Source organism: Takifugu rubripes, unplaced genomic scaffold (genome assembly GCF_901000725.2).
Source record: "Takifugu rubripes unplaced genomic scaffold, fTakRub1.2, whole genome shotgun sequence".
Taxonomy (NCBI): Eukaryota; Metazoa; Chordata; class Actinopteri; order Tetraodontiformes; family Tetraodontidae; genus Takifugu; species Takifugu rubripes.
Window position 1 is genome coordinate 62,409 of NW_021821650.1, and position 25,808 is coordinate 88,216.

The 25,808-nt window shown below is 50.4% G+C and overlaps 2 protein-coding genes and 1 pseudogene across 3 annotated transcripts; 2 read left to right on the forward strand and 1 right to left on the reverse strand.

The window, feature by feature from the left end:
• Positions 1 to 112: 112 nt before the first annotated feature.
• ube2g1a (ubiquitin-conjugating enzyme E2G 1a (UBC7 homolog, yeast)) lies at positions 113 to 4,407 on the reverse strand. Its single transcript, XM_003970699.3, has 6 exons — positions 4,196 to 4,407; positions 3,045 to 3,147; positions 2,857 to 2,954; positions 1,835 to 2,013; positions 1,243 to 1,353; positions 113 to 1,138 (listed from the first exon to the last, which is right to left on the reverse strand). The coding sequence occupies exons 1-5, from the start codon at positions 4,239 to 4,241 to the stop codon at positions 1,276 to 1,278; spliced, it is 504 nt and encodes a 167-aa protein (XP_003970748.1). The 5' UTR covers positions 4,242 to 4,407; the 3' UTR covers positions 113 to 1,138; positions 1,243 to 1,275.
• A 186-nt stretch (positions 4,408 to 4,593) lies between these two features.
• Positions 4,594 to 8,731, forward strand: LOC101076208 (protein spinster homolog 3-like). 2 transcript variants are annotated; one of them, XM_029832452.1, is made up of 14 exons: positions 4,594 to 4,669; positions 4,863 to 4,961; positions 5,291 to 5,512; positions 5,608 to 5,673; positions 5,763 to 5,899; positions 6,095 to 6,246; positions 6,724 to 6,790; positions 6,875 to 7,017; positions 7,143 to 7,289; positions 7,357 to 7,546; positions 7,857 to 7,922; positions 8,002 to 8,100; positions 8,175 to 8,346; positions 8,558 to 8,731. In XM_029832452.1, exons 3-14 carry the CDS (start codon positions 5,317 to 5,319, stop codon positions 8,626 to 8,628), a joined length of 1,506 nt encoding a protein of 501 aa, XP_029688312.1. In that variant the 5' UTR covers positions 4,594 to 4,669; positions 4,863 to 4,961; positions 5,291 to 5,316; the 3' UTR covers positions 8,629 to 8,731. The 2 variants fall into 2 exon arrangements, with proteins under 2 accessions (XP_029688312.1, XP_003970747.2); XM_003970698.3 differs by lacking the exon at positions 4,594 to 4,669 and having other exon boundaries at positions 4,804 to 4,961.
• Positions 8,732 to 15,074: 6,343 nt separating this feature from the next.
• The window catches only part of LOC115246520 (protein spinster homolog 2-like), a 28,555-nt pseudogene continuing 17,821 nt past the window's right edge, over positions 15,075 to 25,808 (forward strand).

A 25,808-nucleotide genomic window follows, 5' to 3' on the forward strand; every position in this document is an offset into this window, starting at 1 on the left:
CTGTTCATTTGTGTATTTAGATGCTGGCATTTGAAAATGAAATTCTGAATAATCAAAAAAAAAAGTTATTACTGTTGCATTTGAAATACTGGTGAAAGAATTCCACAAGAAAAATATTGAAAAAAGTCTTATTTTAGAAGAACTCACTACAGGTGACATAACATGAAAAATATACACCAGTCTATTCTTTGTACATTAGTCAAATCTGCAAATGTTTGAACATAATTCATGGATGGTGGATGAGAGGAAAGAGCAATTGACACACTGTATTAGGAGACAGAGACATTCCCAGAACATCCAGCAAAATAAACCCCAAACATAAATAAAGCATGCATAGCAGTGTCTAACCGGGAGAGCGTGGACGAGGAAATATGCACTAAAAACACTGAATATGGAAAAAACTAAATCATCTGGATATAAAAAAAGTTATTCTATTTTTAATACTAGAGGAGTTAATTTTCTACCATTACCAATTCTATCTGTCCTGCATACTGGCTAATAAAAGCAAGTCCATACACAAGGCTGGAGAACCAAATTCCTCCCATCTGTAACTGTTCAATGCAGGATGATGGGGGGGGGGCTTATTTAAGGAGGCACTTTTGAAAAGCAACAACAACAAAAAAAAAAACTTTAACATGCTCAAAAATTTTAAAATGTTGCCTTTTTTCACCGAGCAGAATGGAACTTGGACTTGGAAAGGAGGAAAGGAAATCGAAGCGGTGTGATGAAGGTGTGAGGGGGAAGGGATCCACAACAACATGTGTGTGTTGAAGTTAAAACTGGTTTGAACAATCAGAAGAGGAGTAACACACGATGGAGATGCAAAACAGACACAAAGTAAACAGGTACGGACACGGAGCGCATATATATTATCCAGTTTCGTCTGTGCTATGTACAGGTCTTTACAATAACTTCCTGAATGTTGAAGCAGTTCATAGAGTTGAGAAAATCTCATTTTCTGTTGGCACTTGCTTGGTGATTTTCTGTAAGCCGTGGTGGTCACTGTAATGATGTAATGCAGCCTACAGGAGCCAGTCTGTTCCTTTCAAAATAAAGAGGAGCCTGACGAGGAGGAGGAGGAGGAGGAGGGGGAGGAAGAGTGCAGGAAACTGTGCCGAGAGGATTTTCAATCAAAGACCTGTCGGGCAGGACAAATGATAAGGAAAAAGGTTAAAGAAACAGGCTCTAAACACACGTTTCGGGCCTTAGTGAGGCATTTAGAAACCACTTGCAAAGCCTCACCCTGAAAATACGAAGCCAGACCTCTGCTCTGCATCAGTCGTCTTGGCTTTTCCGTACACAGCGAGCAACTTTCCTTTTGAATTCTCCATCTCTGTCCTCCCTCCACTCTTTCTGCAGAGAGGAAATCAGGGAACTAAATCAGTTCCAGCTCAGACTGCTGCTCCGACAGGGCTGCGTGAGTCCAGAGGACGGAGCAGCACCAGTCTGAGCAGCTCCATCCAGCCTAATCGAAATGTTTGAAACAGGCGACCATTTCACCAGTCAGCCAGCCAGCCGTCCACACCCACACACACACACACACACACACACACACACTTAAAGGCAGCACATTCTATTCTTATTTCTCCTAAAATATGTCACTTCACAGAAACATCTTCTCTTACTGCATCTAGTTGTGTGACTTTTAGAAACACCAGCAGGCGCATCGCTAGACAAACTTTGGGTTTCATCCATCAAATATTTACGTTGTACAAAGTTGCACTGATGCCTTCGTGCAACATGGAACTACAGTTAAGGTCTCAATTAATAGAACAAGAAGAGGAAATCCTCCTTTCTGGCGTGTTTTAAGCTTGGATGAAGCGAGTGAACTCACTGCAGCGTCCACGTTTGCAGGCGAGTCACTGTTTGGGTCTGCCAGCATGGAGATAACGCTGATCATGATGGTTTCTACCGTGTGGATGGGGAGCCAGCGCTCCTCGGGCTTCTCGTAGCCGTACTTGTCCTCCCCGGGCTCGTGCAGAATAGAAATACAAACATCTCCGTTCTTGTCAACTGGTGGAAAAACCAAACGGGAGACGAGCGCGTCACACGGCAGCAGTGGTAATAACACATCCAGAAAAGAGCGGTCTCACATCACTTCTTATGGTGAAGCCAAGCTCTGAAGGGTCACATGGACACGCGTATTCAGACCCCTCAGAGTCACACGCCTGGGCCCATTTCTTGTGTCCAGCTTTGACTGGTTTTACATCTTCATCAGAGTCACACTGCTGGGCTGAATTAAGTGATGGGGCCTGATTTTAAAGAACACATCTGTCTAAATAAGGACTTACAGCTGGCGGAAAATGAGTTCATGAGCTGCTGAAGAGCCTTTCATGTGTGTCACAACGTGCACTGGTCCACAATAAAAGCAGGCCTTTACTTCAGGCCTCCTCCAGATGTGTCTTGCTAGCAGCTGTCTGAGCTCTGCAGCCAGTTATGGGCACCTCATGCTTTTCATTTTTGATGACTGCTCGTGTTCATGTGACATTCCAAGCTCTCTTTTAATCACTTTACTTAAAATCCTGGCTTTGGGCTGCCCTCCTGAGTGGCTTCGCCATAAGAAACAGTGACGAACGTGAGACTTTGTGGGTTTATTAAAACGACATCTGGAGAAAATAAGAGAGAATCGGAGCGACTGGGACGCTCCAGTTACATTAGAGTTAATCTAGCAGTGTTATGTGGTGGACCACAGTGTCCCGAAGACACTTATTTTATATGACTTTTATTTTGATGTTCTTTCCTTTGCACGTCGTTGATCCTCGTGCTGGCGACAGAAACCACAGCACATTAGAACCCCAGCAGAACATCATTCTGCATCCGTGCACGCTCATGCTTCCTTTTAACACATGCACGTACCATTAGGGTGCCATATATCTGTGATAAATTTCATTTTGGGTGGCCTGAGGGGGTAGTCTTTGGGAAACGTCAGATGAGCTTTGAACACGCCACCTTCGCTGTGAACAGAACCATCAGAGATACAGATTTATCCCAAACCCCACATCCAAAACATTTATCCTCAGGGAAAGTATTGGTTAAAGACTTACTACAGTGTGTCTGGAGGCCCGATGATCATCACTTCCCATCTGTAGAGATCGTTATCCCTGATCAAGCCTGCTGAAAATCCATCCACTGGGCTTTTGTTCAGTTCTACACACAAAACCATTCAGAGATCATCTGCTAACGTCAAAGCAAGTAACGGGCCTAGAACATGCGAAAGGCAAGTGTACAGGTGCCAGCTGAGCTCCACGTGTGCAGAACCACTATCAGATCATCTCCCGGTGCAAGAAGGAAGCTAAGGAACACTGAAAGACGACTCCCAGGCTGCCACTTCGGTGCAGGTGTGGCCAAACTAAGGAACGGACTGGTGAAGGAGGCATGAAGGCCCGGCGTTCAGGAGGGGGTCCGTGCTCACAGCTGTGTAGTTCGGTCCTGGGATGATGCTGCTGGGCCCTGAGCTCCTCCTGGGTCAAGACCGAACCAAGTGCGACAGCCGATGGATGCTTGTTAGCGGCCGACCCTTTTCCCAGGACAGAACCGAACCAAAGACCTCCGAGAAGGACCGGTGATCGCTCCCAGGTTGGGAAGAGATCCCTCCGGGAAAGCATCCTTCGGTCCTCACCCGTCACAGAGCCAGATGTTGTAGATATGGAGGTGTGTAGAGGCCTTACGCAAGACTGGACCACAAGTGACAGGAGTTGACCAGCATGTGATCTCAGGTCCCTTTGATTTGGAGTACTGGTCTGTGGATTCTGATCCCAGTCCACAGTGGCTGGATCATTTAAATAGTTTAGTGATCATTCCTAGACTGTTTAACCCAAACTACCTTACAACTGGACGACTTAATTCAACAAGATCCGGGTCCCTTTTTGCATTTATATACTGTTAGTCTCCTGTTTGATACTTAGCCTTGAGAAAGATGAGGAGAATACAGAGAGAAGTAGCGAAACACGTCCCCGAACCGTCCAACGGTACCGAACATATCAGTTAAACGGGCAGGTTCGTGCTACACGCACCCGGTCACCGGGGATCTCTGGACGCTTATGTGATTAATGTCTGTTTTTAGAAAATGACAAGTGAAGAGAACCATGCGGCACCGCTGTCACGGAGCGTTAATGGCCAAGAAAACAATTTGCGCCAGGTTCGAATCCCACATAATCTGGGCTGGATGGCCACATTGGTAAACAACATTCATTACCTGTGAGCTGTCTCCTGAGTAACAGCGCTGACCGCGGCTCTGTCATATCGTAGCCAATGCAGCGCAGCGGTGGTCAAGTGTAATATTTAAGATATGTTTGATATAATTGAATTTTACGTTCGCCACTCTGCACTTCGCCTCCGCTATTTTCCGTTTACCGTCCTCATCATTCTTCTTCGTCGCCTCCTTCCGCAGTAGCTGCGTCTTCTTCGTTAGTATTTAACTGCAGCGTTTAACCATTCCACCGCGGCTTTTCCGCCCCCTAGAGGAAGGTAAATTCATAGCGGTTTATCACCGATCAATACGTTTCTCTAACAATAAGGGGTCACCGTGTTTCTTGAAAATGCAATACGTGTCACGCTGAAGATTATTGACTTATTAAAAGACCGTATTTTACTCTTTTTTTCTTTCAAAATTTAGATGAATGGAAGAGGAGAGCAAGAAACCTGAAAGTTCTCAAGTAAAGTACCTAAAGTAAGAAGTATTGAAAAGTATTCTGTGACTATACTGAAGCACTTGAGTACATGTATTGTTCTTTCTTAAGGAGACAGTGTCAGTGTCTTCCTCGTACGTATACATAACTTGTGGTCCGGGACATAGAGGGCTGTGTGGAGACATGTGACCGAGCTAGAGGAGGTGGCCCATTACTAACTAAATATCTCTACAGGCACAATTGAGCTGAACCTTGTTTGAGCTCATTCACAGCACAAACAAGCATGACTGGAAACATGGAGTAAACTCAGAAAACACCGCAAGGACCCAACAAGTAGGGAGCACATTTTAAGTTGAAAACTGAAGGACTGATCATTTGTGTCAAATCGATAGTCGATAGATAAAGATAGATAGATAAAGCTGTGCAGTTATTGCTGTTGTTTCATACAGTGGCTCTTAGTTAACCAGTCGGTGTCTGCAGTCGACCTTTGTTTAGCTGAATCTTCATCTCAAGCTGTTTGTTCATGCGCTCCTTTCCTGTTTCACCCTCGTCTGTGCAACAGTCCACTCTTACGGTTGTTACAATTGTTGCTTCGTGGTGGCACGTTGCCTCAAACTAAATGAACTAATTCCCATGAAACTCTTAGCGTTTCTCTGCTCCAGTTTCAGGAGAAGAGAGCGTGATCACCATGTCAGATGAGGCAGCGTCTCCGGCTCAGATGAGCCTCGAGAGTCCCCATTATGGCTCCTTGCAGAACAGCCGCGCAGCACTGACGCCCGAGGCCGGGCAGCAATGGGCTGCATCCCCGCGCAGCGCATACGTGGCCATGGCTGTCCTCTGCTACGTCAACTTGGTCAACTATATTGAACGATACACAATAGCAGGTACATGTTGGGGTCTCTGTGTGTGTGTGTGTGTGTGTGCAACATGCAGCATGAATGCTTGTGCTGTACAATCTAACCTGCTCATTCCCAAACAGGCGTCCTCCCCAACATTCAAGCATACTTTCATCTCAGTGATGGCACGGCTGCTCTGCTCCAGACAGGTGCCACGTTAGCTCTAAAATCTGTTGAAATGTGGCAGCAAATGCCTCCTCGGAGATGCCGTGAGGTTATTAATGATGCGTGCTTGCAGTCTTCATTTGCAGTTTCTTACTCTTGGCTCCTGTCTTTGGTTATCTCGGCGACCGCTACAACAGGAAGTACATCATGATTGCGGGTTTGATTATGTGGACCTTAACATCCTTCTGCTGCTCTTTCATCACAGAGTCGGTAAGAGAAAAAACATGCAGCAACTTTTCTGTGCTGCAGTGAGAACATTCCACCTTCTAGACGCTGCAGGGCTAAAGTGTATATAAATACTTATATAGACACATATCTATCCCAAAGTAAATATGGAGTCTGCTAGCAAATGCGTCTGACTTGTTTGGCTTAAGCTGCTTATTGCTGTGTCATCCTGCTCGTCAGTATTTCTGGGCCCTGATGCTGCTGCGGGCCTTGGTCGGGATAGGAGAAGCCAGTTACACCACCATTGCTCCCACCCTCATCGCAGACCTCTTTACTGGGGCTCGGAGGAGCATCATGATCTGTGCCTTCTACATCCTGATCCCCGTGGGAAGGTTACACGTCCTCCGAATGATGAAATTCACACGATAATGTCGCATTCAAGTCAAATAATACAGACAATTTCTTTTATCAACACATATTTTCCTTCCTGGAATGAATAGAACTCGGGAAATTCTGCTTCTGTTCAGTTCTGGCTCACATTTTGGTGTTTATGTCTTAAATATAAAGTGGCCACGTATCCACTGTGATACTAGAGAAGAGCAGATTTCCTAAGCAGAACTGACGCAACCATGGTAGCGGCGAAAAGTTCAGCCTCAGGAAATGTATGTAAGAGCATGGTGGACAGAGTTATTACTACTTTATTACAGGAGGAAACAGAAGCACGTACTGTAGATGTGAATATGTTTAAAGGCTCTGGAGGGTGATAACGTAGCCGACCTTTAGCACATACAGACGACAGGTCGCTAGGTCAGCTGGCATCAATACACAGTCATAGAAAGGATTTTATTTAGCATTGTTTGTGTTTTCAGTGGTCTCGGGTTCATAATCGGAGCAGGAGTTGCCTCTCAAACAGGAGACTGGCACTGGGCTTTCAGGGTAAGGGCAGCTTCAGCGTCACGTTAGCTAATAATCTTAGCTAATACGCGGTGTCACGCCTCTTTCTGTTCCTTGTACCGTCAGATTAATCCCATCTTTGGTTTGGTGGGCATCGCCTTGTTGTTCTTCTTCTGCCCCAACCCCCCACGAGGCGCTGCTGAAACCCAGGGAGAGGGAGTCCGGCAGCAGAGCTCTTACCTGGAGGACGTCAAGTACCTCCTGAAAATGTGGGACAGGGAGAACTCATCCTAGTCGTTGAACTGTTTCACTCATTTACGTGATCTCTCCCAGTTCCCTCATTTTGTTCCATATTTGAAGCGTTTCAGTGATATTTCTGCCCCTCTGACGCTAGAAAAAGTTACATGTGGTCCACACTGGGGATCACAGCTTCGACCTTCAACCTGGGGGCCCTGGCGTTCTGGATGCCCACCTTCCTGAGCAGAGCTCGGGTCTTTCAGGGGCTGCACTGCCAGGACGGGTCCTGCCTGTCCACAGACAGGTGCTCATCTGCACGTCTTCCTTCACAAATGCAAACCTTTATTAAGTCGCCTCTCCTCTGGGTACAGTTACGGGTTCGGAGTGGTGACCATAGTGACGGGGGTTCTGGGCGGCTCTATTGGGACTCTTTTATCACGCTCATTTAGGGACAGGCTGCCGCACGTGGATCCTCTCATCTGTGCCGTGGGCCTGCTGGCATCTGTCCCCTGCCTCATCGCCTCCATATTTACAGCATCGACAAGCATCGCCACAGCTTATGTGAGAGGAACACGTCTGTCGAGCTCAAATCTGCTGCTTCCTGTCAGGCCCGCGATGAACTGATGACTGATATGAGGACGCTGCACCAGATAAAGATGATGCTAGCGCACAGCAAGCCTGGGGAGTAAACTCTGAAGAGTCTGTAACCAGCATTTAGGGGTTTGGTGCCTTGCTCAGGGGTCAGCTTGCTCACTCAGTCATCCGTCCCTCACATGTCAATGTGTTGCTCCAAGGAAATAGGCCTAAATACATATGAAGCAAAGCAGAATAACAGCAACTGATCGGCGTCAACGCCCTTTTTTTGTTCCAGGTCTTTGCTTTTTTAGGGCAAGCACTGGTTGCAATGAACTGGGCCGTCATGGCCGACATCCTGCTGGTGAGTTCTCCTGCCTAAACCCCAATATGAACCATTGCTGAGGGACGTTGTGGTAAGAAGGTGTCACTTCTGGCTCCAGTACATTGTGATACCGAACAGGCGGTCCACAGCTGAAGCCCTCCAGGTCATGTTCATCCACCTCCTGGGCGACTGCGGGAGTCCCTACATCGTCGGAGCGGTGAGATGTTCTTTGGGCTTGACCTCTCCGTGGGTCCGAGGGTATTAATGCTGTCCCCACACCCGCATCGGCAGATCTCTGACGCCATTTATAGCTCGAACCCGGAGACGTCGGCCTGGAGCTTCCACAGTCTGCAGTACAGCATCACCATCTGTCCAGCTGTTGGCTTCATCGGTGGACTGTTTTACCTCGTCGCCGCCTTCTACATTAACGACGACCGCAAGGCCGTGCTGCAGTTCCTTGAAGGTAGATTTGCTGCGCAGCTTTAGGAATCCAGTTAAATGGCACCAGCCAAGCTAACGACACCTGTTGGCACACAGATGGGACCCATCATGGTTGTTATGGTGTCCGCTCTGATGTGCATCATCACTAACTACACACCTCTTCACTTTACCATGTGTGTGTGTGTGTGTGTGTGTGTGTGTGTGTGTGTGTGTGTGTGTGTGTGTTGAACCAGCTGTGCATCCTTCACCACCGATGGATTCTACAGTGGAGCCTTCAGTGGACCAGAGCATCCAGAAGACATAAAAGATGGATTATTGTCAGTGTGCTGGTTGTTCTGGTTGTTCTGGTTGTACTGGTTGTCATGGTGACTGTAATGATGACACAGCATTAAAGGATCTACAATCCATTGTGTGTAACGTAGTTGTTGATGTCTGTCCGCTAGGTGGTGCTGCTGCTGCACTTCTGTAAAAATATACCGTCTGCATTATTTGACTTAAATCCCCTGTCAAAAGTATCTAATTCCACATCCTTCCGGGGCAAACAGGCGCAACGTTGATTTTAGGTCCTAACAGAAATGTAGAAACGTTTAAGATTGTGGAATAAATAATAAACGTTGTCAGCTTTCAGACATGTGCGTTACACTACATCGCCTTCCTGCTCTTTAGCCAACAAACCATGAGCCAAGTGGGAGTGAATGTAAATAGAGAATAATCGTGGCCTGAGGGTCACAGCATGGATGCAACCTTTACTGTGGTCGGCAGGGGGCGCTGTCACCGAAGCTCTGGCAGATGGAAACCCCCTGCAGCATGTGGCTAAAGGCAGGTAAAGGAGGTCGATCATGTTGTTGCTGAGACGTTTGGCATCAACACCTGGATTTAACCTGATTGTAGCATCAAACATGAGGAAACAGAGAGTCTCACCTGTTCTTTCACCTGATAATTCCCAGAGTTCTGGGGCCCGTCGGGCTCCTCTCACTGTTGTCTGAGTGATGGTGTCACAGCCCACCTCTGACACTCAAACTCTATTTAAGTGAACTTCAGACACTCTCCGTTGTGAGTGCAGGTCCGTGACCTCCGCTGAGGTCAGGGAAGGCCACATTCATCATCGTCCCCTAGCTCAGAAGGAAGGAACGGGACACAAAGACAACACCGCTCTGCCTCTGGGAGCTCCCTTCTGCTGCCTGTCAGAGTGGCTCTTGCTGGTTTCATGTCTGGACTGGAGCAGAGTTCAAAGGTCAAGGTTATGCAGGAGCTGAGCTGCACCAGCCGCCTGTTAAGGCCACTTATTTAAACCCACCCGAGGTCCAATCAGCTCTTCAGGGGCGGTCCTGGAGACGGTCCTGAGAGGAAGGCTCAACTCTATGGACCCAGTATCTTCAGGGGTCTCCACCCAGCTGCTCCGGGGGCCTCCTCAGAAACACCCACAGCTTCAGTGGATCCACAGTCCAACATTAGTGTCAACAACAGACACGTTGAGGACACGTTGTCCCTCCCTCATTCATCCCGCTGTTGTTTATTTGGAAAAAACAACTTCAGATTGCCTTTGGTTCAAATTAAAGTTCTTGTTAACCTTTGCTTAGCGTTGGGCCGAAGAACGCCCCCTAGCTGTGGTATAAGCTTCAATATTTACTCATTTAGAACGTAGGACACAGCTTTGAGCTGTAATCACTCCACTCACAGCCCTACTGGTGGCAAATATTAGATGTTCCCTCCATCATGACGAGAGAACGTAAAAGGAACATACGCTGCATGAGGGATCCGTTCAATCATCTTGTTTGTTGTCTGGAGATGTGAACTTGGTCGAACATTCCAGCGGCATCGGCCACCAAATATTTCCTTGACGTTAACAAATGAGCGCAGGGGTTCAAAGATGCCAAACCATTGTTGAGGCGTTAACGACCTTCTTGTGGAATTCGCTGGGATTTCCTTTTGTTTTTGAACATTCTGGCCCCAGCCTTGTTTTTTCCAGACATTATGTGACTAATCAGTTTGTTAAAGGAGTAAATTGACACGCACCGGGCAAAACAATGCCACAGGCATGCTGAAAGGTATGTGGAAAACATTCTGGAGGTAACAGTTTCGACCTGCAATTAAAACACAATGGGCATTGTGAGCAGCGCTTGGAGCACTTTATCGGCATACCTCTTGGTTTCCCCTGTCCAGCCCTGGCTGTACAGGAAACTGTCACAATGGCTAATAATTGTCCGATCAATGAGGGAGCTGAAGGCAGCGAGTGGATACAGTCAGTGTTTATTTGGGGAGCGTGAAACAGTCACACAGACGTGGATGACTGGAACCCTGGACTGGTCAGGAGTCAATCAGGATGCTACCATGAACTCACTGAGAGCTGGAAACGGCTCATTTACGTCACAAATATTAGCAGGAGCTCAGAAGATAACTTATCTTTTTTGTTTGGTATTCAGCCCTTCCAGCGATCAGCCGCAGCGCCATGATAAGACGAGTCAAACCACATTTGTGCATCTGGTGGAAGTTGTACTTTCCGCTTATCATCAGTAAACTGCTGCTGGGGCATGACATCATGGAGAGGAAGAGCCCCCCTCCACCCACTGATCATCTCTGCTTAGGACAGTTGCATCATAGCTCTTCACACTTATTTGATATTTTTCATAGAAGCAGAGGAGCGTTGGTCCCCTGGACGCTGGTTTGTGTGTCCAGTGTGTGTGAAAGAACAAAAGTGACCAATGAACAGCTGAAGGGGGGTCAGAGAGGAGGTGACAGGAAGTGCACACGTGTAACATCTGAGGGCACAAAAATGCATGAAGTCACACAAGATGAGAGGGCTAGCCCCTCAGTGGTAAACAGGGTTAGTGCTAACCCTAGCCCTAATCAACCCTAACAACCCTAACCAACCGTAACCCTAACAACCCTAGTGTCGAAACATGTGAAAATCTGAATGCTGCTTCAGATTGAACCAACTCTAACCTTAACCAACCCTAACCAACCCCAAACCTAACCCTAACCAACCCTAGCCCTAATCGACCCTGAGAACCATAACCAACCCTAACAACCCTAACCAACATTAACCCCTAACCAACCCTAACAACCCTAACCAACCCTAACTCCTAACAACCCTAACCAACCCTAACTCCTAACCAACCCTAACAACCCTAACTCTAACCAACCCTAGCACTAATCGACCCTGAGAACCATAACCAACCCTAACAACCCTAACCAACATTAACCCCTAACCAACCCTAACAACCCTAACCAACCCTAACTCCTAACCAACCCCAACAACCCTAGCTCTAACCAACCCTAGCACTAACCAACCCTAACAACCCTAACCAACCCTAACCACCCTAACCAACCGTAACCCTAACAACCCTAGTGTCTAAACATGTGAAAATCTGAATACTGCTTCAGATTGAACCAACACTAACCTTAACCAACCCTAACCAACCCCAAACCTAACTCTAACCAACCCTAACCCTAACCAACCCTAGCCCTAATCAACCCTGAGAACCATAACCAACCCTAACAACCCTAACCAACCGTAACCCCTAACCAACCCTAACAACCCTAACCAACCCTAACTCCTAACAACCCTAACCAACCCTAACAACCCTAACTCTAACCAACCCTAGCCCTAACCAACCCTAACCACCCTAACCAACCCTGACCCTAACCAACCCTAACTCCTAACCAAACCTAACCCTAACCAACCCTAACCACTAACCAACCCTAACCCTAACCAACCCGAACCACCCTAACCAACCCTGACCCTAACCAACCCTAACTCCTAACCAAACCTAACCCTAACCAACCCTAACCACTAACCAACCCTAACTCTAACCAACCCTAGCCCTAACCAACCCTAACCACCCTAACCACCCCTGACCTATGCAAATGTCCGTGAGTGGATCAGGGAATACAAATGTGGGCAGAGTGGGAATGCAGCCATGTGTGTGGGGAGTCCTGGAAGGCCACATGCACATTCTGCTCCGTGTATTTAGCGTTCCGGCTTCAGAGGTTTTGCCGGCCGCTGGCCTGGAGAGAGCTGATTCAGGCAGACAGGCAATTATGGAGAGCCCAGCAACCTATAAATATGAGCGTTGCCCAGATCTGGCCTCCCGGCAGCCACGGAACGGCTCCGATTCCTCCAATTAGGCTTCTCCCATTTAGGAAAAAGGAGGAAAACAAACATGTCAGGCAGGGAGACAATGAGCGCTCGCCGGCCCTCAAAGATCCAAGAATGTAACTTGTCAAATGAATAATTAACTAGTCTTGTCTGCGCCCATGAAGTCTATATTGGGATGATGTCCAAATCGGCCCAGATTTGCTGCGCTCCTCAGCTGCTCCGCTGCAGGACGCTCGGTGTCCCGAGGCTGCAGCGGAGCAGAGGAGGGGCTGGTGCCAGGCCCAGAGGTCAGGAGGTCAACAGAGACCAGGGGAGGGCGGAATGGCCACACCTCAAGGCCGAGCGAGGCCTCCACAGTCACGGCTCCACAAACAAACGCGTGAGAGACGTGGGGTGGTCCCATTAGAGAGCGCAGGATGTCCCACTGTCCCAACGCTCTTGTCCTTTTAGTTTCCTGTCTACAATAAACTAGAACACACATGCGCGTTAAATCCATAGAAAAGGGCCCAAACAATAAATGTGTTGATGCTTGTTTTTCCCAAAGCTAACAACTGGGAATTCAATTCGCTGTGGCTCTTTAATGAACTGGGGGAAAACTGGGCCACCGGTTTGTCGTACAGGAAAGGGACGAGTGGTTGGAAGTGTAGCGGACTGAGACACGAAAGGCTCGTCCTGTGCTCGTCAGAACCCCTCGACATGTGTGGAGGGACGCTGACAGAGGTTAAGAGCAGGAGTGGCACGTGTCGCTGGGACATTTAAACTTCACTGACAGCCACAGACAGACTGCCACAGACAGACTGCCACAGAAACAGGCCTTATCGTCAGGCAGAAGCTGGGCCCGGCGATTACGGGGTTATCTCCCATCCTGCACTGGAAGCCTGGCCCCAAGCTGCGGCAGGAAGGAAGGCTGGGCAGTGGCCTCGCAGCAGAGCCCTGCCGGAGACAGATCCAGGTTCACTGGGCCATTCTGGAGCACGCAGGATCCCACAGACATGAGCCGCATATAAAACACCCCCCAAATAAAGAGGGGAGGTGCAGGAGCAGGAGCAGGACGGCTGTTTACTGGGGCTCCTTCCCAGGACGCTTCCACACCAGGCCACAGGCTGACGTGGCCCCTTTCTCTGATCCTGCCCCCGCCGCTCCCGTATTCCAGTGCAGCATTAGGAAAACAATTCCCGCATCACTCGATTGTTTCTGTCCTTCCTGTTTGCATCCAGCGTTCCAGCCCAAGGCTTTGAAAGGACACACTGGTCCACAAACCCCCCCCCTCCTGGCGCGAGGAGGCTCGGTTTCTCCTGTAAATTCGACCCACCAATATTTCGTGTCACCCTCAGCGATCTTCTCCATCCATCGACTCGCTGCTTCTCCGCAGCAGAGGGGGTTCTCAGGAGCCACGACGGGCGGATGGAAGCAGCCGATTGTCTCGATCTTCTGGTAGCCGAGCGGATGAACGTCCCCCTCCTGTGTTTACGCTGCAGCCAGCAGGAAGGCCGAGAGCAGGAGTGACGTAGCAGCTCCGTGCTGGTGCTGCCCGGCTGCTCTCAGGGACACCTGACTTCAGCCTCTCACAGATTGGGGGTGTTTCCCATTTCCAGGAGCAGCTCTGGGTGAATGCTGTCCTCACGGAGGGACGGGTTTTACCATCAAAACCCTGAATTAACGTGTGCAAAAATCTGCTTTATCTCCATTAGAGGCGTCGCCATGGGTTACACAGCTTCACACTTAAATTAACTTGTATTAGCTCACTTCCTGAAATAAAGCAGGTCCGTTTGTCCTCTTTACGGTTGGTGCCCATCGCCCAGGGCACTGATTTCCTTTTATTTTGATGACCAATTCTTTCTGTACGCTGCTAAAGATGAAACGAGCGTGTTGATTGTGACACGTGGCTTCCAGTCGGCCCAAATGGAGGTTCTGTATGAGGCAAGCAGCAGCGGGATCTGCGCCCCTGTGTGGGCTCTGCGCTGCTCTAACCTAATTAAAATGGGCCTCACTGTTGTGGGGCTTTTATTTGCTGCCCTCTCTGTTTCTGTAGCACCTTTGATAATCCCATCCGTCTCGGTAAACTTTGATCACACGTCCGGACACACCGGTATGATCGGGCTCATGAAGGAATATTGAAGACATTCCTAAACCAGGGCCAGTGTTTGCAGCTGCGGGCGCGCGCGTGTGCAGCACACTGACCTCATATACGACTGCCAGATTTCTGCGAAGAAAAACGGACAAACATACGCACCAATTAACCACCTCTGGCCTCGTCCACAAACAAGGCCGAGGCGTTGTCATCCGCGCACGCTCATATCCCGCACGCAGGATCAGGTGCGGGTGCTGCGGGACTGCGTGGGGGCGGGGCTTAGCCCGTCCGGGCCACGCCCCCCGCGCTCCAGCTCCAGCTTCAATGAGAAAAGCGAGGAGCGCACAGCCCGTCCGTCAGCGCGCACTGCTGGGGAACATGAGCCCGTCCAGTCTGAGCGCTGCGCTTCAACACTCGAGACAACAGCTCCACTGAATCCCGCACCAGCACCAGCAGGAGGCCACCGCCGAGCCCGGATACCCGCTCAACTCTTCTCCACCTTCAGGTTCTCTTTCCTCTCCCACCGCCTGCGCTGGAGCTTTCGTGCCAGAAAATGTGCGTGGAGAGCGATGGATGCGAGATGGAAGGCTGCAGCAGTTCGGATGAGGTGCGCACGCTCTCGGGCAGCATGAGCCCCGGACTGAAATCCAACCCGGACCTTCACCCGTGCAAGCCGGGCCAGAAATTCCGCGCCGCGCTGCTCAGATGCCGCTCACCCACCGCCGCCGCCGGAATCCTCAGTTTTGGGAACGTCCTCAATTACATGGATAGATACACAGTAGCAGGTAAGACCTCTGTCTCTGCCGTGCTGCATCGGGAGCTCGAGGGGAGCTTTGTGCCGGTTTCCTCTCGGAGGGGGTGTGAGGGGAGAGTCCGCGCATTAATTGCCTGTTCAGCGCTCACCTCGGCGCAGACGGGCGGAACAATGGGCTCGGCCAAACGCACTGGACAATCTGCCAAAACCTCAAGTCTGACCGGTGCTGTCTCCGCGTTTCCCCTCGTAGTTTATCCTGTTGAACAGCCCACGTGTTCAGACTATTAGAAAATACGTGATTAAGATTCAATTGAGGCGATTCGACACGAGCCAACAAGGAAAATTCGGACATCGATCAGTGGCAGCGAGCCCAGCGTCTCGTCCCTGGTGTGATTTGGGCTGTGCGCTCATTGGTTCGCACCCGTGTTTGTGAGTGAAAGAAGAGGGAGATTATGAGGGAAGAATCAGCCATTCATTAGCGGGAGAGATGGAGGGGAATGGGCAGCACGGTGACTGCAGCAGCCCTGCGCTCTCAGGCCCCATCAACTATCCGCATTTCTTCACCTCAGCCGAATCAAAGTGCAGAATGACGCGCACATAGAAACCAAGGATCGACCAGATTGTGAGCAGTGCACGGTCCTTCATTTTATCAATAGGTTAACGTAGATCTAATCAAAATAATGGGCTCACCCTACATTATGTTCACTCAAGTCCAGTTTTTCGTTTAAGGAATCGATTCTTCAGCTCTTCTTTTGATCAAGCTAATCACCCACTGTTGTCACAATTGGTGGATCAGCTTAAAACGACTTCACTCAGCCACTGGCAGTTGTGCTTTGTGTTATTTGGGACTCCTAAACCCGGGTGGTGAAAGGGTTAAAATAATGCTGCAACACGGAGCTGGAGGGAAGCCGTGGAGAGAGAGAGGGCTCTTCTGTTCAGAGACACGCAGCCCTGCTTAAAGAGCCTTATTTGAGTAGGACAGAAGTGTCAAAGAAAATTGCTACACTTAAATCAGCATTTGCCTCTGCTAATACTGCTAGCGTGAGGGTGTGTAGGATTTCACGCCGCGGCCTCTGGGGAGTCAAAAAGAGCAGTATGTACACTCAAGTAGCTCCACGCCCGAGGCTCCAGGTCCAGTCTGTCAACTCTAAATTTGAGTCGAGCTGCAGAGCCTCGGGCCAGCGCAAGGATCGTTATCAGAGGGAAGGCCGAGCTGCAGAAGCCACACCGAGAATTCGCTCCCGTCCTGTATCTAAGGCAGCATCTCCAGGCAACACTCAAATAGCTGCAGCCTCGCTTTTAGCCGCGCACGAGTCCGTCTCCGTGTTGGGATTTGATCTGCTGTCTCCGTCGGAGGAAGCCCTCATTGAGAGGTGGCACCAGCACGGGGGGGGGGGCGGGGGAGTGAGTACAAGTGTCCCTCCCAACACACACATTTTACCATTTCCTCCGGTTGTATGCCAGTGGGGGGGGGGTGGATGCAGCTTTGAGCTTGAGCAATGGTCCAGCACCGTCCTGCCCCCCCCCCCCCCCCCTTCTGACCAGCATCCACTCGAGCTGAACGTCAAAAGGTCTTTGTACCGGCAGCCGTTACAGTAGCGTGTGCAGCTGACTGCAGCATTGTCACGGAGACAGAGGGTGACCACCCCAGACACCGGCCCATTCTGCTGCACCATCATCAACACACACACACACACACACACACAGAGTCCCAGTTTGGACGCACGTCCTCCAGCGAGGTCTCCTCCTGCACCTCTCTAAGGGTCCCGTCACCGTCTAAGATGAATCTAATCGACTAATACGTGAACGCGCTGATGTTTCCGTCTCCTCCCGCCGACACTCTGGCGAGTCCCTTTAGAACGTCTGCTCCTCTCTCACAACGCGTCCTCCAGCCCAGCTCGTCTGAGCCGGGGAAGGTAAGACCTCTGCGGTGACGCGAAGCGGGATTTCATCGCTTGCCGTGCGAAGGGGCGCAGAAGAGACTGTGATCATGCTGGTTGCTAAGGGGGACGAGGGTGTGAGCAACAGTTGAGTGGGACCTCGGGCCTCAGCTGTTCAGCTGCTGGGCCTGACCTGACCCGGGCTGCTCTCTTCAGATGCCTGCGGGTGTTTTTATGACCGTCTGTGATGCAGAGGAGGTGTGTGTGAGGGAATGAACGAGGAGCAGAGCTGGAAGAGTCGCCATTTATTCCTAAATTTGGTTTTTAATTTAATTGGTGGTGGCTTTGAAACCTTAAATCCTATTTTTTGGTCTCCCTGAAGCCCCAGAGAGTCCCAGACAGCCCAAGCTCCTCGACGGCTTATGGTAAAGGAAGGATTAAGAGCTGTTTTTTTATGAGAATATGCGCGGCAGACACTCAGCACTTAACCTTATTTGCTGGGGAGGTGAGTAAACCCTGGTGTGTGTTAATTCCAGCCGCCCCCCCTCCCCCTCCCGTGTGCACCCACCTCTAAGCTTGAAAAAGCGGTAATGTCTGCAGGCTAATCTGCCATCAAGAAATGACAGGACCTGCAGATTAGAGGTCCTGCAGACAGTTTATCAAGTTCCTGTCTGTTTGGGGGGGGGGGGGTCCCGTCCCATTGGACAGTGGCAGCACCCTCGCATGCGAACTTTGACACCTCAGACACGGATGACTGTGTGGTAATAACCAGCCATAATCTTCTTAAGGGAAGCTCATTGTGATGCACCATCAATCCAGTCTGACAGCCCGACTGGGCAGGGTTCATTCCCAGTCCTGTACTTTACCCAGGGTGAGTGTCCGGGGGCCTGAGGCACAGCGGGGAGGGTGCAATCCTGCCTGTCCCCACTGGGTCTCAGCGCTCAGGTACGGAGCCACGCCGGCCCAAAAGCAGCAGCAGCAGCCATGAGGACTCGCATCTTCCTTCTTTTGGTGGCGCTTCTTCCCTGCAATGAGACGCTGCTTTAGATTAGCGGAACTTCGTGGGCTGCAGAATGGAACCGGCTCAGCAGCTTTCAGAAGAACCTGTGTAACTGTGAGAATGGTTTTTCTCCGTGTGCTACATCAGACAGCAGGGGAGCAGGCGGGCTCCTTCCAGACAGGGTTCCCACAGATGTGCTGCGATTCTCTTTAGGTCCACGTCCTGGTGGACCACTTCACCACTGTGAGAAAACAGTCTGTGTGTTCTTTAGGCTCCGAGTGAGCCCACGTCTGTAATAGTAACAGGCAGAATTAGACAGACTTCCTTCTTCTGCCAGAGCAGCTTCTTTCATGTGGCCACACCACATTTTACCACCGAGCAGACGCGTTTCCCCTCATACAAGTCTTCACCCCATGACCCTGCAGAACCAGCCATGATCCATCATTTCTAACCCTGCCGGGTCTCATTTTCCTGGTCGCTTCTTCCTCTTCTCTCTGTAGCTCATTTATTCAGGAAATCCCCCAAGACCTCTTTTTTTATGTGCGCTCAAATGTCCACATTCTTGGAGGCGGCTTTTTGTTCGGCAATCTAAAGGTTCCTTTCAATATCGGAGCAAAGTGGGGTTGTAAGAACGCACTTTTAGTCAAGTGAACTAAGTTGTACCGCGGTTCATGTAGTCATGTGACCTGAGGGTGAGACAGGTGTGGAGGCCGTGAGACACATGAGACGGGTTACTGATTAGAGTACTGGCAGGGTTAACCTTTAGCTCCACGCAGGTACAGTGAAGCTAACGTTGCTAAGGCAGTAATGAGATCAAACCTCTATCCATTATCTGGTGTTTGCAGTGTCAACACACACAGTGTCTTTCTTTATCAGGTAAACCCTTAACAGGCTCTTATCTTTCAACTTCCAGCGCTTTGAGGAGGTGTGAAAGACAGCAGCGCTCACACAAGCTGCCTGTTGCTGCTGGAGATGTGAGCGTGATGGCCGCCTGATAGTCACTGACCTCCTCCTCTGTCATCAGAGGAGTGTGTGTTTCTGTACCCTCCATGTCTCCATTAGCTCCAGGATCACAGCCCTCCGTATCTGCTCTGAACTTTGGAGTTCCATTTGTAGCGTGCCTCCGTGATGTGCTGCGTCCTGCCTGAAAAAAGGAGGCGAATTGCACCATGTTGAGTTCTTTGCTGTCAAACAAGGATGGATCTCTGTTTTAAAAAAGTGATAGGGAAAAAATGTAGTTTGTGCACTCCCTATTCCGTACTATCTGGTTATCACGGCAAATTTGAGATAGGAAATGTTCTCGACGGCCGTGTTTGTGGAAAGGAAAACATGTTCAGGTGTTGGGTGTTTCTGCGCCGCAGCGGCGCAGCATTGGAGCAGGGGAACGCGCAGCATTCTGAAGAGCAAAAACCTGTTTTGGACGCAGACGTCTGACCTTTCCACTCCTCAGACTGCGCATTTCCCTTTTCCTCCACACACTGTTTCAACACAAACACCAGGAGAGGAAAAACAAAGCTGCGGGTTTAAATGTCATGCATGTTTCGTTTGGAATGCAGCAGCAGCTGGGATCATTCCAGGCGATGCACCTACCGTGTCGGAGATTCCTCTGACACCTTCGGTCTTCTGGAGACGAGCGGATCCCGGATCGAGCCGCGGCCTCAGGCAGCCATATTAGCTCCCAGCTCCTGCAGGCTCCCTCCGCTGTGGTACTGTAAGGTGCAGAGCTCAGCTGGGGGGTGCTGGAGGCCTTTGTGAGCCCAGTCTGGGTCTGACCAGGATCCAGTGGGTCTGCGGGCCTCCTCACACGGTCTGTCGTCAGATCTGTGTGTCAGCACATGAGGAAAGGCCAAAAACAAAGAAAGGCAACCTCTGGACACCCCTTTTATCGTAGATCTTCAGTTGTTCCCAGATGTTTCTCTAAATTAAGAACCTTATTGGAACCACTAATTTCCAATTTTACTGAGCAGTTTAAGTGCTTTCTTTTCAATTAGTTCTGCCTCATTCGTCTGTGTGACTTGTGGGGCGCACAATAAACGGCCTATTTCGGGCCGCGCTATTAAAACCAGGCGGGCGATCACACGATCTGGCGTTCCGTGTTTCTGCCCTGCACCACAATGGTCGGCTCCACCGCGACGCCTTTGCTGGTTGATCCCAGCATTCTTCTGCCTCTTCAGCGCGTTTACTGATCCGTGTTCACATTTATTTGCTGCCAGCCGCTCGCCACTTCAAGCCTGACTCCAAGTTGATTGCACATGTGTATCCGTGACACCACTGGACTGAACGGGGCGGCTGGGGCTTATTCTTGCCGTAGCTTCAGCCGGACTCGTGTTGTCAATCAGGGTTTTACGCTTCATGCGCGTTTTTAAACGTGTGTTTAAGACCGGAGGCTGCTGTAGTCAGTGAGCTCAGCTGTCTTTTGATGAATGGATGGTATGTGGACAAAGTGGCTCAGAAACAATACCAGACATGTTCCCAAGCGTTCCCACACTGAAGAAATAATGCCCTTAACCCGCTAGCCTAAGCATTTAAGTCATGTAAAACACGTTTAGCAGCATACGTCACTGATCAAGGAGCCAATTTTCTCATGTCTGACTTCATTTTTACAGGTTTATGAAATCAATGAGACTGTTTGCAGATTCTATTGAATGAGTTGGATATTTCTCGGAAGTGTCCTGCCTTTAGCTGGTGTGTCACCGTGGCAACAGGCATTTCTGCACACCTGCTGTAGCCGGAGCGGTGCTGGATAAGGGAAGACCTCTGTAGATGGAAACAAAAGCATGTTTAGGAGCCGTTTGTCATTAACGAGCAGATGCGTTGAGGCGTAGCTCACGGTGTGGACGGTACTTCTACTCCAGCTGATAATAATGGTGAGGCTAATGATGGAGACGGACCCTGAAGCCTTTAGTGGAGCCTCACTCTGCAGCCTGTGGCTGCGCTACTGCTGCTAAATTGAGCTGAAAATGAGTAAAAAGAAATCTCCAGCACTTCTCTTCTCGCGGTGCCTCGTGGGTATTTGGCACGCTGTCTCTTCACGAAGCAGCGCCGGGGTCCGGACAGACGCTTTGACAGCCTGCGGACATCTTGTCTTCATGCTTTACAGCTCGCGCTGAGAGACTGAGGCGGATGTGGACGAGTCGGCTGTCAGGCCCAGTTTACCAAACAGCGCCGCGTTCGCGGCGGCGTAAAGTGCTCAAGCGGCAGTATTTCGGTCATTAAACGTGCTAATTACAGAAGTCTCGTTCGATTGCAAGATTATGACAGTCAGTTTGTCCCTCAGCGTGAAGTTTTAATGCCGCTCACAGCAGATTCCTGTCAAACCACGGCAATGAAGCGAGAGAGGAGATAAAAGGTCATTTAGAAGCGAGCGCAGCATGATGGCCATAATCCTTACTGCTGTTATGTAAAATAAGCACCCAGATTACTGACGGTGACGCGTTCCCGCCGGATCATCCTCCCGTTTCATAGTTAAAGACGAGAATAATGTTGTTTGTGTGTCCCAACGTTGGGTTTTTGACCTCCGTGGGCCATTTTCCTGCCAGTTTTCAGAGGTCGGAGCTCGGCGTCAGAGGATCCCACGCAGGTTCCTCGGCGTCCTGGAGCGAGCTGGAGCTCAGCTGGTTGTTATTGCTGAGAGGTGGCGGCGTGAACCAGAAGCACGTGCTGGAGAAGCCCCGGACGGTCTCATCGCAGCACAAATAGCTTCGCTGAGCCCGACTGCCTCGGGCCCAGCACGTCTAAAGCACCGTCTCACACGAACAAGCCTGGCCTGTATTATTGATGAGCTATAGGTTGAGTCTGCTCCCGCCATGCTTCACAATGCTTCTTGTCTACCGCCATCAAATATTTAGCAGCCTCCGGCTGGACCTAATGCACCGCCGCCCTTCAGGCTTTTGATTAGGGAGAGAAAATTAGGCTTGAATAAAACAAAAAAGCCTCATGAATCAAACCTGCTGCCTCGCGTTTGCTTCGCAGGTCACACATTTGGAAGATTAGAAAGCTGTTAGAAGTTCTAGAGTGCTGCTGTAACGTATTCATCCTCACGCACCGACGGCCGGGATGGTTTTAATCTCATTATATCAGAATCACCGCTGACAAACGTTCAGCTCAAATCTGCGAACAAATGTAGGATTATTGGATGGGCTGGGATGTTGTGCAGTTGTGCAGTTCTTATCTGGCATGTTGGAAAAATGATGTTTAAATGCCTAAAAGGATGTTTGGGCCTCCTCCAGGTTAGGAGGTAACTGATTAAATCATCTCCACTAATTAGTGTTGCTGCTGAAGAACCCTCAAACCTCATTAAAGTCAAGCAAAACATGCGACTATCAGACCAGTCGTGTCCGGAATGGCGTTAACTGCGGATCCCGGTTGAAATTGTGTGGATTATCTGGACCCGAACTTCCCGACAGGATCGGGAACAGCCCCGGTCTCCCGGGTTTTCCCTAACCCTAACCCGTCTCCGAGCTCCGGAGCCCTCCCGTGCTGTTTCCCAGACATCTGCAGCACGTTTCCTTTCGGCGCGGCAGGGAAAGGAAGTGGAATGGAAAAAAAAAATCACTCCTCCTCCCACTGCGGCCACACGGCAAGGGAGGAGAGCAGCCGGCCGGGAGCCCGCCGGCCACAGTCGGGCATATTTGTGGTCAGCTTTCTCCTCGCTGCAGTCTGAGGCGCTCGGCGGCGTGACTGGCCTCTGCTGTCACACACGTCCAGGCCCAAACACAATGAGAAGGAAGAAACACACTTTTCTCCTCCTCCGTTGGGCCCGTCAGCCCATCGTTCACACGCAGACTGTTTATACGGCTTCAGAGGAAAAGGGACGACCCCGTTCCAGGAACGGAGAAGGATCTGGCCGCATCAGCAGAGCGGTTCACCGCTGCTCCTCACGCTCCCACCAGCTCCAACGCACGCACGCACGCACAACCATGGGCTGAAACCAGAGGAGGGGCTGATGGATCAACAATGAAAACATGTGCTTTAAATTCAGCTGGCCCCATTTTTTACTCATCACGGCTCCTGTCTCCTCCGGGCCGCTCTCTCCCCTGAACTGGATCAGTCTTTCAGCCTAGTTCTCCACAGCAGAAATAGAAGCAGCGTCGATGGGGATTTAGGACGAGGTCTGTCGTCTTGAGCGTGGACGTGTGGGCGCTAGCGTCGTTGCCGTGTGTCGTAGGGTGGGGAGGTGGTCACACAAGCAGCGCGATGGCCGTGCAAACACAGCCCGACTGTCCCAGGTCGAACAGCCGCCGCCGCCGCCGTTGTGTGGCGTTGAAGCTGTGAGAGCAACATTTACATCTGCAACTGTGGCCTTAGTCACTTCCTCTCAGGACACCTTGAAATAGTGGTAGGTTAAAATAGGTTCAAATTAAAAGCACCTTCACCGCAGCCCCCCCCCCCCCCATCCCCCCCTTACACATACACACACACACACACTCTGTATTTAGAAAGCAGAAGCAAGGTTCAGGAGCCTCGTGCACTGACTCACAACATATGAAATGGAAGGAGCCTGTGAGTGTGAGCTAACACACTAATGTCTGTCTCCATGACAACATTACCCATGTGAAGTCACCTCGGACTGGATGGGTAACAAAAGCAGCATTAGTGCACAACAGTCAACAGCTCCTCCAAACTTGTTCATCGTGGTTTGTTAGTACAAACTCAGGGAGTGTACAGTGGTGTGTGTGAGTGTGTGTGCATATGTGTGTGTGTCAGAGGGAGTGTGCATTGTTGTTGATGGTGCTGTCAGGATCATCCACATTCTTGTGACGTCTCCTGCCTGACATCATGCCCAGATGAGCACAGACCCCTGCAGGTTCATGGATGAGCCTCCTCGTGGATCACTTGATGGAGACGAATGAGCCGAAACGCCGCTCGAATGGGAACTATCGGCGTGGCGGCTCAGCCAGCGCGCAGGCGCCACTATTGGGCAAAGGCTGAGTTCCTTTGTGGGTGCTTGACCTTTATCTCCTTTAGTGCCTCTGCAGCAGCAGCAGCAGCAGCAGCAGCAGCATCATTAGCGTTAGCATTAGCAGCAACAGCTGCCAGCCCGGGGGAGGACGGTGATACCTTATCATGACAGACATTTTTGAAGAGTCCAATAAGGCTCAAATATGAAAGACGGCCGAGTTTGAAAGGCATCGAGCAGAGTAAAGATGATAGTTGTGATAGGCTGTTACACAAACAAAGAGCTGCTGCTCTCTGTAATCCCCCACAGATTAACACACTTCATTACACAGATCAGTGCACATGAACCCAGTAAAATAAACAGCCACGCTTGGACACAACGTCCACACGCAGGACAGCGGCCTCACGCAGCCAGTGTTCTTAGTACACTGCAGCAGGATTTCCTCGCACAGCTGCTGCAGCGCGATCCGATGGTTTGTGCCGCTCTGCTTTTCTAATCTTTCGCTGCCGTTTTATTTACATTTTGCCAAGTCTACCTTTATTAATTGTCTGGTAACTGTAGACGGGTGTGGCTCGCACAAATACAGGCTCTGTCCAGGAGGGACGCTCCACCATCTGGCATAGGAATCCCCCTCCCAGCAGGCTGAGTGTGTGTGTGTGTGTGTGTGTGTGTGTGTGTGTAATGTGAAGGAGTCCTTCCAGGATAATTAGGGTACAGCTGCGGTTGTTCAGGACCCTGTTAAACACCACCATCGCTGTTTGACAACCCTGACAGAGGGGCAACGTTACAGTCACACTCAGGGCTCCTGACAAGGCCATTTACATTAGTGTGTGTGTGTGTGTGTGTGTGTGTGTGCTATGCTGTAGTGGAATGCTTGAGAGGCCAGACGTGTTGATTTTTTCCGTCCATCTTATGTTCCGTCCTTCGCCTGCGTTGGCTCCATTGAGGTCTGACCTGATCAGCTCCTCCCATAAAACGATTCTGTGGAGTGTCAAAGGTTCTGGGTGTGAGCCGGAACATTCCAGACCGCTGAAGACCTTCCTGGGCTTCAGGTGGGAACCCTGAAGCTGCAGCATCAGGAACCACAACGGAGGCGTGGGACAGGAATGCTGTCGTAGCGTCAGCATGAGAGCAGGTGCTTGGACTCAGGTGACAGGAATTCCACGTATGTCTCTGCAGGTTGACGTGCACCTGCCTGTGAGGTGCACTGTCACGCTGCGTCTCTGTCTGTCTCTGTCCATGTCTCTGTCCATCTCCATGTCTCTGTCCTGGCCTGATGAAACTCCTTTCCAGTCCAAATGAGTCCTTTTGTTACATGTTTGTTTTTGAATGTGGTTTTCATGGTTTTAAGTGTTTTAGTGCACTAAAATCTGACCTATAAAGGCTCAGGTCAGATCTCAGGTCCAGGACTCAGGTCCAGGACTCAGGTCCAGGGCTCAGGTCCAGGGCTCAGGTCCAGGGCTCAGGTCCAAGGCTCAGGTCAGGCCGACCCAGCCTGAGCAGGCTGCTCTGCACAGCCCTGTTTTACACCTCTGTCACGCAGCAGGTGCCGCGCACTTTAAGAGGACCCTGGAATCATGGGTCCAGTGTGAGGTTCTGCCATGGGAGCAGATCAGATCTTGGCGTCTCCCTCACATACAGGCGGCACCCTCACATACAGGCGGCACCCTCACATACAGGCGGCTAAAGTTATGCTACTGCTGTAGGTTCATGTGACCTCACACCGGTTACTGTGGTTACTATGGCGACGTGGCTCTGCAGAGCGTCTTAGACAGGAACCA